The sequence below is a fragment of the Diceros bicornis genome, chromosome 37 (genome assembly GCF_020826845.1).
Source record: "Diceros bicornis minor isolate mBicDic1 chromosome 37, mDicBic1.mat.cur, whole genome shotgun sequence".
NCBI lineage: Eukaryota > Metazoa > Chordata > Mammalia > Perissodactyla > Rhinocerotidae > Diceros > Diceros bicornis.
Window position 1 is genome coordinate 12,487,914 of NC_080776.1, and position 16,092 is coordinate 12,504,005.

The following is a 16,092-nucleotide window of genomic DNA, read 5'->3' on the forward strand; positions in this document are numbered from 1 at the left end:
TCCAATACCACTGCTTGAATTAATATACATCCTATAGACATTACTCTACTATTCCGTTTCCTACAGCCTCCACATCTCTTCAGGCAGCGCCCACTAAACTCAACTGAAGAGTTTATTTGCCAGTACTGCAAAGCATGTATCCGCTGTGGACTCCCTGCCAATACTGACACACACATGCCAGGCTTTACCAGCTGACTGACACAATCAGTAAAATGCAAGTCAATTCAAAAAAAAAAAAAAAAAAAAAAAAAAAAAGACTGATACTGTCCACACAATTTCAGTCATGCTTTCTACAGTTATACATTGATTTTGTTGTTGTTGTTGTTTTTTTCTCCCCAAAGCCCCAGTAGACAGCTGTATGTCATAGCTGCACATCCTTCTAGTTGCTGTATGTGGGATGCGGCCTCAGCATGGCCGGAGAAGCGGTGCATCAGTGCGCGCCTGGGATCCGAACCCGGGCTGCCAGTAGCAGAACGTGCACACTTAACCGCTAAGCCACGGGGCCAGCCTATACATTTATTTTGAATTATAATTAATACTCTAGAATAAACAATAATGCTGGTACTACACAGTAAGGGCCATATAGTTTAAGCAATTTTTTTTTTAATTAAAAAATAAGCTTTGCTGGGGCCAGCACAGTGGTGTAGTGGATAAGTTCACGCGCTCCGCTTTGGCAGCCCGGGTTCACAGGTTCGGATCCCTGGCGCAGACCTACACTCTGCTCATCAGGCCACGCTGTGGCAGCGTCCCACATACAAAATAGAGGAAGATGGCCATAGATGTTAGCTCAGTGACAATCTTTCTCAAGCAAAAAGAGGAAGATTGGCAACAGATGTCAGCTCTGGGCCAATCTTCCTCACCAAAAAAAAAGACTTTGGAAAAAATGTAGTAGTTTTTTGATATATAAGGGATATACGCTTTGCTCTTATATATGCTTCTCTACCTCTGTTTAGCTGTTCCTTTTACTGTTCCTCCATGTTTACATTCTCAAATCCAATAATTCTTAAACACAGCTTAAATTTCACTGCCTCCATGTGGCCTGCCTAGATTGTCTCAGCTGGCAGTAACTTGCCATTACAAACAGCCAGAACATCACTGAAACTTTTTAAAGTACTTATCTTTTTATTTTATACATTATTTATGCATATGTCTTAGCTCCCCAAAGATACGTTCAAGTTACAGGAACCATATTTTTCATTTTATGTTTAGCACGAGGCCTTAGTGCTCTGCCTTCAGAACAACAAATGTGCCCAACGAACTTACGTAAACTGATTCTCACAATATTCACTGAACATGGTGACAATAATATCAAGAACGATTTTTGCCTACAAAGGGAAAAAACAAATATTATGGCAACCTACAAATATACTCTCTCTTCACTCAGATGGAAATGAATATTTAATATAATTTAGTCCCCAACATCTAAAAATGGACCTTTATATATGCATTCTAAAAAAGGAAGTGGAACAAAAACTTATGAGCTAAAGTAGGCCTATCCTTATCTTCACGTGTTCTGCATTTATGCAGTTCTGAGAGTTACATCCATGACTGAGACAAATCAGTTACTTCCCAGCCCCCTCCTTTGGGTCCACCAAGTTTCAAGAGAGACAAATGGCTAACTACACAAGTAAACCTTACCAATCTCTTAAGTCTCTGTAGCCAGACACCCGACTCCTGGCTCAACCACTTACCAGCAGTCTGACTCTGGGCAAGTTACTTACAGTTTTTATACCTTAGTTTCTTCATTCGTTAAATGGAGACAATAAAAGTTCCCACCTCATTTGGTTATTATGAGAATTAAATGTGTGCGTGTGTGTGTCTGTGTGTATATATATATAGTATACAGTATATGTAACATGTAAAGTAATGTCTGGAACATAGTGAGGGCCACAGAGATTTGTTTAACTATTTTAATTGAAAAAACATATGCTTAGGAACAAATACAGTAATCTTCTTGGTATATATGCTTTGCTTTTATATATACTTCACTCTTTATATATAAGCTTCAGGAAAGATAGTCAAGGTCTGCTAATGTACAAATTAAAATTTTTTAAATAGTAAAAGCTATATTATATTACTTTGACACTATTTCTGAAGGCAAACATGGCACATAAAAGTTGTAAATGAAATACGTTATAATGATCTCCAATCTTGTAAGATGTGTGTGAACGCCATTTACCTGCCCTGCGTCTATACTCCAGCCTTCTCCTCCACTCAGGTTTCCCTGTCTTCATTTGCTTAACTGCCAGCTCACTCCACGCCTTACTTAACAGGCATAAAGAAATCATATGCCATAGAGAAAAGCTTTCATAGCAATCCAATCCAATATATGTAGTGACTAAAAGTGAGTGAACAACTACTATTCTACATATTCTAGATATCATTATGTGCATAAACTCTTTTTCAATAAAACTTCTTTATACCCAGTTCGTTTTAAAAAAATTTTTACCAAGTACACAAAGTTACCAAATTACTCAGCATTTAAATTAAACCTACTAAGATAAACAATTTATGCAGACCTCATTACAATACTTATCTCATTCTGTTTTAAAGTTATGCATATGGCTAATTTTCCCACTAGACTACAAGTTCCTTGAAGTCAAGAAATAAGTAACTCGTTATTAAAGTCAAGGCACTGGAAAGACCGTAGGTGCTCATTAAACATTTCTCGATGGAATGAAAGCACCATAACCAAAGTACAGAATATCTACATCTTCATAAATTTCTAAAATATATTTCCACCTACAAAATAAACATATTTTAAAGTTTAGCTATTTAGTCTTGGCCCAGAAATAATATCTATCCTGTCTGACAGTACAAAAATAGAATAAAAGTTCTTTTTACCTTAGTAAAGTCAGTTCCTGTGCATTCAATAAATATATTTCTAGTATTTACTGTTATTTTGGAATGATTTCCTGCAACGAACACAAAATAATGACAAAACAATCAGTTTCAGAAATATAGGTGCACTAAAAAGCTCTACAAAACAGAAACTACATTTTAATTTAGAACACAATATAAACTGACACCTCAGAGGTAAGGGGATATATGGCTTTTAGATTAAGCCCCCATTGCAAGCTGGAGAATAAAGATGAAGTAACAAGCCTTTACTGAGTACATTCAATGCATCAGGTGCTATGTCAAGCACTTAACACGGGTTGTCTCAGCTCATCTTCACCACAACCCTATGATGGAGTTACAGGCGGGACAACTAAGATTCAGAGATTAAGCTCACTGACCACAATCAGGAGCTATTCAGCAGCAAGGCTAAGATTTGGGTCTAGATTGGGCTAACTCTGAAGTCCAGGTTCTTAACCACTGTAACTACAGTCATGCATCGCTTAACATTGGGATACATTCTGAAAAGTGCGTCATTAGGCGATTTTGTTGTTGCATGAACATCACAGAGGGTACCCACACAAACCTACATGGTATAGCCTACTACACACCTAGGCTAAACGGTACTAATCTTATGGGACCATCATGGTATATGTGGTCCATCATTAAACAAAAGGTCGTTACGTGGCACATGACTGTACTCTAGTCCAAGGTCTCAGGAAGAAAAGACTCTCCTTCCCATTGCGAATCAACTAAACCCCGCTTCTCGCCTCCAGAAAAGCAAACATCTATGGCTTTGACGTCATTAAAGTTTGTAAATACATTCAAGTTGCCTCATCAAAAAAGCCTTCAGAGAGGAATTAACACAGTAAAATTCAGTTTAAAAGTTTTAATTTAACTATAAAACAGCAGGCAAGACAGAATTTGACTTTAATTTTGAGTTTAACCAAGTGAATTACCTGCTAAAATCAAGATATCAAGACCCTTTGGAGGAAGATAACAGAATCCAGAGCCTGGCACTGGAAAATATTTATAAACTTATAAATCTTTATACATTTATAAGTTATATAAAAATCATCAGTAAAACGTCATTGAATAAATGAATTGAAAAGAACTATTACAATAAAATCTACACAAGACCTGAGATGATCAGGTTAAGAGTTATTTGCTTCAGCCAAGTCTATTGAGAACTCCACAGAAATGCTGAAGAATAGCAGAAGACAGCAAAAAATCTATGATGCTTAAGAAATAACTCACCATTGATGATCGGAGGCATGGAAAGGACGACACCATTGCCATCGTAGATAACTGGGTACAGGGGTTTATTTTCAATGATATGTAAATAATGTTTAAGGTGGTTGTCAGTCTGAAAAAAATTAAGTCAAACAAAATTAGTTTTTTATTTCCATCACTGTAATTAGTTTATATACCTACCTAGTATAAAAAAGGAAAAGAGTCAGAAAAACAATAAAACAGCCCCAAATTACACAAAGTTCTAAATGCATAAGGTTTTCTAATATAAATTAATATCTCAACATCCTTATACAGCCTCATCACCTACTGGGGAGAGATGAGAACATAACTGAATCATTTTTCCAGAATGAAAATAGATTTGCACTGGTAAGCCTGTATAATCTCAAACAAAACAAAAACCATCACAAAACTATTTACATAAATAGGAAAAAATCACTGGTAAAATCAGGCCAAGGACAAGAGCTTTTTCTGAATGACACTCCCTACTTCTACTATGTTAAGTGCAATTTAAAGTGACTACTAGGGCCAACCCAGTGGCACAGCGGTTAGGTTCTCGAGCTCTGCTTCGGTGGCGTGGGGTTCGGATCCCGGGCGCGCACCGATGCACCGCTTGTCAAGCCACGCTGTGGCAGCGTCCCATATAAAGTGCAGGAAGATGGGCACGGATGTTAACCCAGGGCCAATCTTCCTTACAAAAAATAAAAATAAAAAAATAAAGTGATTACTGAATTCATCTTCACAACTGGAATCTAAAATGCTAATAACAGGAGGTAGACACTTTGTAATACAGTTTCCCACAAAAAAACCAGCTAAGTCTTATTGTTCCTTATACTTGCATGAGTTTTAATTATACTCAAATATGAATATTACAATTTGGCATGGTCTACTTCAGTGGTTCTCAATCCCAGCTGTACATTAAAATCATCCAAGAGGTTAAAAAAGTAATAATAAAACAAAACTACGCCCAGGCCCCACTCTAGATCAAATGAATCAGCAGCTCTTGGTTGGAGCCCAGCCACGGTTATTTTTTTAAAAAGCACTCATTATGGGGCAGCCTGGTGGCACAGTGGTTAAGTGCGTGTGCTTCACTTTGGCGGCCCGGGGTTCGCAGGTTTGGATCCCTGGCTTGCAGTGATGCACCACTTGTCAAGCCGTGCTGTGGCGGCGTCCCATAGAAAGTAGAGGAAGATGGGCACGGATGTTAGCCCAGGGCCAATCTTCCTCAGCAAAAAAAAAAAAAAAAGAAAGAAAGAAAGAAAAAGAAAAAGAAAAAGAAAAAAAGAAGAGGACTGGCATTGGATGTTAGCTCAGGGCCGATCTTCCTCACACACACACAAAAAAAGCACTCATTACATTTCCCTACTTCCAAGACTTGACTTTGAAGGAATTTCATGATTTACGCAGAGCTACTGCATAATATAAAAGAACACTTGCCTTGTATATGTTCATCAGTTCACAGGCTGTATACTCCTTGGTCTTATTTAGAGGCTTGAATTTGATATCTGAAGGTCGCTTTGCAGTATAAGTAAACGGGCCTGACAAAGTATCCAAATCATGGGTACCAATTGCAACCAAAGCTCTTTTCCTAAATGTTGGGAGAGAGGAGGAGAGAGAGACAGAAAAAGAGATTTGAATATTCCAAAGCAGAAATTCTAAAGATAACATAGACCATATGTTTTAAAAAATTATTTTTAGACACTTCCCTAAAATAGCCTGTTGCTGTATGGCAACTTTAGAGAAATATAATGAACAAATTCTCACAATCATTAAAAGTAATAAAAGGGCCGGCTCCATGGCTTAGTGGTTAAGTGCACACGCTCCACTGCTGGTGGCCCGGGTTCGGATCCCGGGTGCACACCGACGCACCGCTTCTCTGGCCATGCTGAGGCCGCGTCCCACATACAGCAACTAGAAGGATGTGCAGCTATGACATACAACTATCTACTGGGGCTTTGGGGGAAAAATAAATAAATAAAATTTTTAAAAAAAGTAATAAAAAATTATAAAGCTACTTAAAACACATTATTTCAGTAGCTGAAGCAAATTCCTTCCACTACGCTTTCCCAAGTACTAAGTTACTAAGACGTTTTCAAGGTCAACATTCCCTTTACCTTCTTTTAACCTATTTCCTCTTAGTGTTCTCAAGTAAATATGTTTTATTAAATTAGAATAAACTACCAAATTGCTGTGTTTTTTGGCTTTCCTATCTTTTTCTAAATTTGTCACATAGCTGTATTACCGTAATAATGGAAAAAATTTACTTTTAAGGACTGTTAATTACATTTAAAGTTTAATGTATAAGGAAAGTTCAAAAGCTACTAATTTATTTTTTCTATAGTTTATCTGCAAAAGATTTAAGGTAATTTTAGGAATTTACAGCAAGTTACAAATTAGGAGGGAAAGAAATAGAAGTAGGGACATAAAACAGAGCCAGGAATGATATTAATAGTAAATGAGAATCTAAAGGTCTACAGTCTTATCAAGGAGAGTCACAAATAAGGAGCTAAGGTAACAGAAAATTCAAAAGAGAAACTTGGTCAGAATTTATGGTATTCTTAAGATTTCTTAAAATTGGTTTTAGATGTATGTGCACATATTTTTGAGTATTTATGCATAACTCTTCTGTATGTATATGCATAACCACATATACATATGGAAGAGATAAAACGCACTAGTAATCAAGGATTTTATTAAAGTCCATATTACATGAACCATGAAATAGTTTTTAAAATTTGTAAGAAATAAATCTTGGTCAATCTCCAAGACTGGTGACTAGAACTTTAACAAACAGGGTTGAACTGAAAAGAACTGTTGACAAGCAAAAAGGAGGTATTACTTTACTCGGTGAGTTACAGGCTTATGGAAGATAATAACCCCAGAACTACCATGGTTAAAATATACCTGGTTCAATAAGGTTAGATAAATTAACAAGTCCTAGAGAGGAGAGAGGTATAAAGAGAGCAAGCGCTGGAGACCCGCAGAGGGTCTCCCTCAGGTATTCAGCTCAGGAACGATCATCGCATTCGTGTGAGGACACTACCCGAGGCCTCGGAAAGAACCATCCGAGGGAAATAGAGGGAACAGCGTTCGCCCCAACTTAAAACCTCACTGTTCGTATGGTAATGGACAAAGTAGGCAGAGGGTCATGCTTCAGTGGTAGGGACTAATTAGCTCTACACAGAACACTGCCTCATCAATGAAAAACAGAAAAACAGAGGGGAAAAAGAGAGAGAAAACTCAATGAAACCAAAAACGGGTTCTTTGAGAACATCAATACAACTGAACCTCTAGCCACACTGATCAAGGGAGAAAAGACACAGGAATGAAAAAGGTGATATCACTATAGACACCACAGTATTGGAAGGATAAGGGAACACTGTGAACAACTTTATGCCAATAAATTTGATAACTCAGATGAAATGAATCTATTCCTTGAAAAACGCAAATTTCCAAAGCTCACTCAAGAGGTTAATTATGATTTACTGACAGGTAAGGAATGGCACACTAGAGTATTAGGATGTGATTTATTCCTCCCTTAGTAAAAGCTCATAATTTCCAAACAGACCAAATAAAAGAGAGCTTCAAGTTGAATTAAGTGAGCAAATGCCTTCTGTTTAGATAAAAATAGATTCTTCAAATAAAGTATGCCCAGAACAAATAATCTGGGTCAACCACTTACTAGCTATACCTGTGCTTGTCAGAAATCTTATATCGTTATTTTGAACTTGTATTTAAATTCTTATTGTTTTGTGTAACAACATATTAGCAAGATAACAAAGATTATTTCTATAACAGTGGGAATAAATGTTATTTGGAATCTGAAAAAAGTTTCTTTTACCACATGAGCAAAGATGTTTCAGGAAAAAGAGACCTTGTGAGCTTAACTACAGGTGTTTCATTTTTAAACATTTTTCACCCCAGAAAAAAACATCCATGGTCCTCCCTCAACCCTGTCCCTAGCCCATCCCTTACAAACAAGCCTCTTCTAGTCTCCAGTTTACCAGACTGCAACTACTGCAATTATTAAAAAATAAAAATTCTACTTTCTATTTTTATTCAAGACATATATAACTGTTACTCATAGCTTTTGAACAGCATGAGATTAACTTATGTTGATATATTTCAGGAACAACACAAAAAAGTTAATATGTTAGCTAAAGCCTGATGTTTCCTACCATCAGTAAATATATAATGTCCATTAGGATTTTTTAAATACTGAAATTAGTCCAAAGGACTCCCACTGCTACCTTCCTTGACCTTTAGGAGTTCAGGAACTATGCAAGTTTGAAGATCACTGCACTAAAGAGAGCTGTATGGGAAATGTGTAAGTAATGTCAAAGGTAGAATGAGAAAATTCAGTCATTTAAAAGTCTCAAGTTTTATCTGTCAATTTACAATTATACTCACTCAAAAAGTGAGATTGAGCCAGATTTTTTTCTCCATTTTTAAAATGATAGGTCATACTCAAATTGCCATGGTTTGATATTTAGTAGTACAGTCTACTACTAATGATTTGAACCAAAAAAACAACTAAGAAAATCTCTAGGACTAAATATTTCTTCTCTATATAGTATTCAAAATATATCTCCCATTTCTCCAGGCATAAATAACAAATAGCTATCTGGTAAAGCAAATTTAAATTCCTATTACTCTCACGTATTATTAATTTAGAAATCCTTTGAAAAACATCTGCAGAAGCAGCAGCAAGGAAGGAGGGATGAAGGTAGAAGAGAAGAGAGGGAGAAAGGAGAGGAGAAGGGAAGGCAAGGCGGAAAGAAGACGCAACCACAAACCTGCAAATGTTCTGATGTAACTTCTCCTGAAGTTCAATGAAGCTGTCATAGCGATCTTTAGTAAACTTGACATTTCGGAGAACTGCTGCTACAGCACAAGGGCGTATCTTAGCTGTCTGAAAGTCATTACACCATTAGAGATGGTAAATATTAAGGCTTTTCTATGTGACGACATCTTGTAATAGAAAGTTAGCTGCACTCTTGACACAGTCACATATTCTCATTCAAACAAGTATATATTCATTCATTCAACCAACAATAAAATACAGTGGTGACAAGAGACAAAGTCACCATCCTCGTGGAATTTACATTTCAGTAAGATTTCTGAAAATTTATTAAATAATTGAGAAAAAATTAATCTTTTAATAGTTTGCTCATGGTTGGTATTTTTACCAAAATAACCCCCCCCAAAAGTGCCTCCTTCTAAATTTTATTAATATACCACAATTTAAACAATTTTATCTCAAATGTATTTTAAATAAACACTTGTATGTTATTTTCCAAAATTATTAATGGAAAATAGATGCTTTATTTCCTTTCATTTCTTGGTAAAAACAAATCCACAATTTTTTAGAGCTAAAGGCTCAATATACATCCATTTTATCAAATGAACCAAGAAAAGTACTTTTGGCAGAAAGGTCGGCTTTGATCCTTTTTCCTCCCAACCTTATAGATACATACACAAAAGAGATTTTTTACAAAGGAAAATAAGAATTTATCCTTTTACCTCTTCTGTGATGATCAATTTCTGTATTTCTCCATTAGGCATTAACCGTTTATATACTGGAGCCTTTATCCTAAAATAATATTAAAACAAACTTGCTCATTATTAACCAAAACATTTGATAAACTAATATATCCTATGTAAACTATGTATCATATACATTAATATATCCTATACCGTGTATAGAAAGTATACAAAATGAACAGAACTAGGACAATGAGTTGAAGTTACAGCAAATCAAATTTTGGCTGAATATTGAAAAAAACAAACTTTATAACATTTAAAGTTGCCCCAAAATGGTACAGGATGCCTCATGGTCATGAGTTTCCTATCACTGGAGTCTCAGCTAGAAAACCATTAACTAAGCAACTGTATACAGTATACAGGGGGCATTTCAACATCAGCCGAGGGGCTGGATTAGATAATCTTTACATTTTACTCCCACCATGAGATTCTGAGCATCTAAGAAAAATAGAGTTTACTAAAAATACAGATTGCCTGATCCCATCTGGACCTAGTGAATCAGGATATTCAAGGGAAAGGCCTGGTAAATGGCACATTTTGAAGGCACAGTCCAGGTAATTCGTATCAGGAGAGGTTGGGAACTACTGTTTTAAGTCAGTGCTTCTCAAACCTCAGTGTGCTTACACTCAACTGTGGAATTTGTAAAACCACAGATTCTGATTCAACAGGTCTTGGGTAGAGGCTGAGATTCTGCATTTCTAACAAGCTCCCAGGTGGTGCAGATGCTGCTGGTCCGTGGACCATACTTTGAGTAGCAAAGGTTTTAAGTCACTTTCCTAACTCTTTCTAATCATGAAAATCACATGACGTGCCTGTTAAAAACAGAAATTCTAATCAGGTACGTTTGGGAACCACACCCTAAGAGATTATCCCTGACCCTAAAATATAAGCATTTGATTGCTGTGCAGGGAACCAACTGGGTCAACTCCCAAATTTTAACCAGCTTAACCAAATACCTAATCATCACCCTTCCACCAACACCCCTCACTCTTCATCGTTTCAGAGTCTAGTCCATCAGCCAGAGGCTCTTACTCTTTTGCAACCGACCAAATAATGTATAAGCAATCAAAATCAAAAATAATTATTTTTGATAGCTGTTATTGTTTTACCTCTTTTTCACTTTAACACATTCATTACTTTCTATATTTACTACATGAAGAGTTGCAAGAGGACTTAAAAATCTTCTTCATTATGTACAAGAGGCTATGACTGAAACTACAGAGGCCAAGTAACTTGCCCAAGATCATACAGCCCTCACAAGACCTTCAGTTTTCCAGTTAGGAAGCTCCACTCCCGACCCTCCGTTAGAATTCTTAAGAAAGCAGCATATAAAGTTATGTCAGTTCCACTTTCCTCCCAACCTTTAACAAATCCAATCAACCATCTATTCCAATTGGATTACTAAGGGAACTTATATGAACTTTTTAAGAATTTTTTAAGAAGCCATAAACTCATTAACCACTCCAGTTTTAAAACATGCTCTTAAAATGAAAGGCTATGCCTCAATATTCAGGCTAATTTTCAAATGACTACAATCTACATGAATCTCACCTTCCTATCATCCCTCTATGCAGACCTAAAGCTATGTACCTGTCCAACAAGTTTTTTTCTAGAAACCTAAACAGTGTTGCTGATAATGACAGGCAAGGAAAAGAAATTCACCTTAGCAAAATATTTAATGACTATATTCCCTTACCTTTCTTTGAAGACTTGAAGTCCTCGAACCAATCCTTCCAGACACAGGAGATCATATCTATTGGCAGGGACGTCAATTTTGTAAAGAACAACATCAGAGGCCCCCTCTGCCTTTTTATTACCTTGTTCCTTACTTATAATTTCCTTCTCAGAAGTCTAAAACAAGCCCAAAAGATAAAACTAAATAAATATAAATCCTTTTAAAAAAGTAGTTGTCAGTCCTAAAAAGCAGTAACTACATTATACATGTTTTTCTGCAACAAAACATGGGTTTATTATATCTGTAACAAAAATATGAAAATATTAAATGTTATAATCAAAGCTGACAGAAAATACTCCAACTTCTGCTGAGTTCAGACATCTAGCATCCTCAGCCATTCCAGAACAGCACAAACCCATCTAAAGCGAGGGCTGGCCACATCAGGCCTGCCACCTGCTTTTATAAACAAAGTTTGACTGGAAGACAGCCAGGCCCATTTGTTTACATACTATCTATGGTTCCTTACACACTGCAGCAGCTGAGTTGTGACCGAGACTACACAGCCTACAAAGCTTACTATCTGGCACTTTACAGAAAAAGTCTGCCCACCCCTGACCTAAAAGAAAATGAAAACATAACCAAGAACATAGTGCAACAACAAAATGTCAATAAGGCAAAGCAAAGATGATTCACCAAATAAAACAAATACAACTTCTTATAAGACAATAATTCTAAAAGCTAAATCCTGTGGGTACCCACGCCTAGAAGCAACATGAGAAGGAGAGTAATAACATAACAAACAAACAATAAGATTTGAAGAGACCACCAGAAGCTGGGGTGCAAATCAGAAGGGATTTAGGTACAATGGGAAGCAATCTAGTGACAGTAAAGGTATAGAGCAGCAAGAATGAAGGCTACCAAGAGGGGGAAGAGAGAAGAAACACCACTAGAATAATTTTTAATGTGGTGGTAAAAAGCTTAGAATATTTCAATCACATTATAGTGGAGAATAATAACAGATTTTCTTAACAATAACCATTGCCAAGAAGTTAAATTCTATTCCCTATGTTTACTACAGCAGGGAACTGTAAATATGTTTAAAAATTTTTCAAGCAAAATGCTTAAAAGTTATATCCCAATTGTTAATGTTACCCATCAATTATGTGGAAACCCCACTTAACCAGAACTCCCACTATTTCCACCACCAATAACCTGCTAAAATGATGGATGGATTCCTATCAAAATATGTAATGATATTTGTTTACATGATGCCCTCCCACCGCCACAATATGAGCAGTTCAAATTATTGTCCACATAAAGAATTATAATCTACACTTGCGCAGCATGCAGAGGAATTCACTTTGGGTAGATAAGCACTATGTGCCCAAGTCACACTTGAGGAACCACAGAGGTCCATACAATGCTGGGACTCAGCAAGGCTGTGTTGGGCTCCAAGAAACACCTATGCTGGACATCTCAAACTTAGGAGTCATATTTTAAAAATTACAGAAAATGAAAATATAAAAGAAGGAAGAGAGGAAGAAGAGGAGGAGGAAGCAGGGGGAGAGAAAAGAGACGGGGGATGAGAGAGGGACATGAGAAGAGGCAGGAGGAGGAAGAATTAGAATTTAAATAGCGTTCAGGGGCGGGCATCGTGGCGTAGCGGTTAAGTGCGCGCGCTCCACTGCTGGCGGCCCAGGTTCAGGTCCCGGGTGCGCACCGATGCACAGCTTGTCAGGCCATGCTGTGGTGGCGTCCCACATAAAAAAGTAGAGGAAGATGGGCATGGATGTTAGCTCAGGGCCAGTCTTCCTCAGCAAAAAGAGGAGGATTGGCATGGATGTTAGCTCAGGGCTGATCTTCCTCACAAAAAAAGTGATAGTGTTGAATCAAAGAGGTTAATAAAATCAGTGTTTTTTAGTGAAGAAAGATGAGCCACCTTACAGGAGATGCTGGATTTCAGGAGGTACCTATATAATAAAGGGGAAATAATATATAACCAGAGAAATGAAGGCATTGAATAAACAATGGCCTAATTCCTTTGCAAAAAAGACACAGCAGCTTAAATCTTCTCTCATCTTCAGTATGTTAATTCATGCAAAGACCATAATGTGAAGACTGGGTTTGTCAGTGCTGACAAAAATCTTATGGAAATCAAAGAACACAGAAATTTCAGAGCCAAGAGGAATCTATAGGGATCATATAATCCAAACCCCTTATTTCACAGATGCAAAGGAGGCCCAGAGAGACTAATATATGAGGCCCAGGGAGGCAAAGTAATCCATGGTTAGATGGCTAGTAAATGTTGGAGCTCGAACTATTACTCAAATTTCCTGATATCCAGTCCAATGCTCTTAGGTAACACACAGCCTCGACCATAATTTTGAGGTCTAATAAAATTATTAATAGCAACTTAATATAAACCACAGAAATCTCAGCCAACTTCTCAAGCATACAGATGCTCATTAATATAAAAAATATCTTTCTGTAACATTAGTAAAGAAACAGCAGGAAAAATAAGGCAAAACAATGTACATTTTTGTCAGCCTGAAGATATTTTAACCTTCCAGTGTTACAAAACACTGAATAAATCAAGAAGATAAAACGCTTAGGAAAAAATAACGCTAATTAGCAGAGAAATATTAAATTATCTTTTTAATTATAAGGACAGTGTCTTTAATACACAATCAATTAGTAATATATTTTGTAAACAGAGCTATTTTCAAAATATTTTAATCACTATACAGTCAAAAGACTTCAATAAGACAATGTATCATAATCATTTTTATAAGTAATTCTTCAAAAAATAGGAGATCACTTTACAAGACCAATGTATACAGCAATGAAAGAATGAATTAATGCTGGTTAAACAGAGGAAGTGAAGGCGGGGGAGCCAGAGGCAAGGAGACACAGCAACTCTGGTTGAAGCAACGTTCCCACTGCTTCCCAGGTCCCTTTCCACGGCTAATGTGCAAAAAGGCACCTCACTGGCGGGGAGCTCATTCATTCTGGGGTTACCTGAGATGGTGTATCCATCTCTACAGCACTAGCCTGATAACCTGAGTTGACTGCATACAGAGTAAGGCATGAACCCCTTTTGAGATTTTAAGATTTTGAGATTTTAAGCAAAGTAACAGACACTCTTAAAACCAAAGCTTAGCCCCTTAACACAGAGAACACAGAAATCATGTGGCCCACAACCATAAGGTAACATAAGATAACCATAAGGTAACAAAGATAAAATACAGTAAACCTCTGAAAAAGAAGCCTATACACAAAATATTTGAAAAATAAATATCCAATACATACAATTTCATCAAGTTCCAGACCAAATTCAAAACATAGTTCATCAAATTCTTCATCCGCTAGGAAAAAAAGAAGAGACTGTTAATTTTAATCTGTTCAGCATAAATGAAAACAGCACATAAACTGCATTTTCTTACTAATTGCTTTACACCAAGCATACTAAATATCAGGCATGCTTGACCAAAAAAATTTTAAAAGAAAAATAAAGCTATTTAAGGACTGATTCTTCTAACTAATATCAACTACAGAATTAGCTTACCTACACTGGGAAGTTTACATTTACTTAGAAGAAAAACAACTTGTTAAGGAAGGATCAAATGTACTGTAGGTTCCAAATGACAGATCCAACACAATGGAGTATTGTCATCTAAGTCCTATCATTTAAAATTCTCTGAGGTGACAAGGAGCACAGGGCCTCCTGGGAGGAAAGAAATTGAGACCTCTACTCCTTCTTGTTAAGATCTGAACTGGTGTTTTGCACTCAGGGTTCCCCAGCTGAGGCTAGATGCCGGAGGGGGAAAAAGGGGTTCAGGAAGAGAGTTCAGCAAAAGAAGGGAAGAAGTGAGCAAAAGAAGGGAAGAAGTGAGTTCTAGATAGGTGGACCAGATCTAAATATCCAGGCCTAGATGTTCATATCAGCAGGCAGGATGTAACTGTGTCTGATTGATACAGATACTTAAGTTAGCTAGGTCAACACAGTAACATAGTCATGAGTTAGTAACCAATGAATGAATGAGAGAGAGAGAGAGAGAACCCCGAAAGAGCTCATCACTAAGAACCTTGGGACCTCAGGTCCCCTGACAAAGCTGAACATGAGGATGCTCCCATAAAAAATGCCCCAAGTTACCACTCCAACAATGGCTGAGAATCATGTGTAGGCATCTCAGCATCATTCATCTGCTGCATGCCCCGTACAAGTGTTTGCCACTGCCAGTACCAGGCTTCACCCTCCAATACTCCTTCCACAGATAGCTGCAAGCCACAGAAATTGGGTCAGGCTAACCTAAACGAAAGGCAGGTTGCTGGAAGGATGCCAGCTAGCATGCAGACTCCACAGGATGACTGAGGAACTGGGCTTGGACAATAGTCAGGAACCCAGCAAGGCTGGGCAACAGGAGGAATGGCTCCAGGATGGAGCTGCTGGCACTGCCTCCAGAACACTCAAGGCCAAGGCTCCATGTACTCCAAACACCAGGGGGCACTGTTCATCGGCTGACCCTGCATCTTTACATCAGTCCCTGGAGATTAAGTCCCAGGCTCGAGGGTCAGCCTGGCAGAGCCTGGATCCTGTCCCTCAAGCTGACCCTCAAGGAGCAGGGAGGGGCTCTCCCAACCTCAGGCTCTGTGGTGGGAGGAGGACCCTGCCTCCCCGCCCCCATGCACCACCATCCCCCATCCCACAAGACACAACGTGGGAGGAGGCTCTGAAAATAGGAAGTGAGTGAAGTTTGGGGCAGTCAAAAAATGACACCTGGATG

General features: G+C 37.7%; 1 protein-coding gene across 1 annotated transcript in view; it reads right to left on the bottom strand.

Moving 5' to 3' along the window:
* The window catches only part of FARSB (phenylalanyl-tRNA synthetase subunit beta), a 66,343-nt gene that overhangs the window by 44,137 nt on the left and 6,114 nt on the right, over window positions 1-16,092 (bottom strand). Inside the window, exons 2-9 of the mRNA XM_058533092.1 lie at window positions 14,618-14,673; window positions 11,330-11,484; window positions 9,613-9,682; window positions 8,886-9,001; window positions 5,527-5,677; window positions 4,096-4,204; window positions 2,845-2,915; window positions 1,264-1,325 (exon numbers count right to left, since the gene is read on the bottom strand). Coding sequence (XP_058389075.1) covers window positions 1,264-1,325; window positions 2,845-2,915; window positions 4,096-4,204; window positions 5,527-5,677; window positions 8,886-9,001; window positions 9,613-9,682; window positions 11,330-11,484; window positions 14,618-14,673 — 790 coding nt within the window. The remainder of the gene's footprint in view (window positions 1-1,263; window positions 1,326-2,844; window positions 2,916-4,095; window positions 4,205-5,526; window positions 5,678-8,885; window positions 9,002-9,612; window positions 9,683-11,329; window positions 11,485-14,617; window positions 14,674-16,092) is intronic.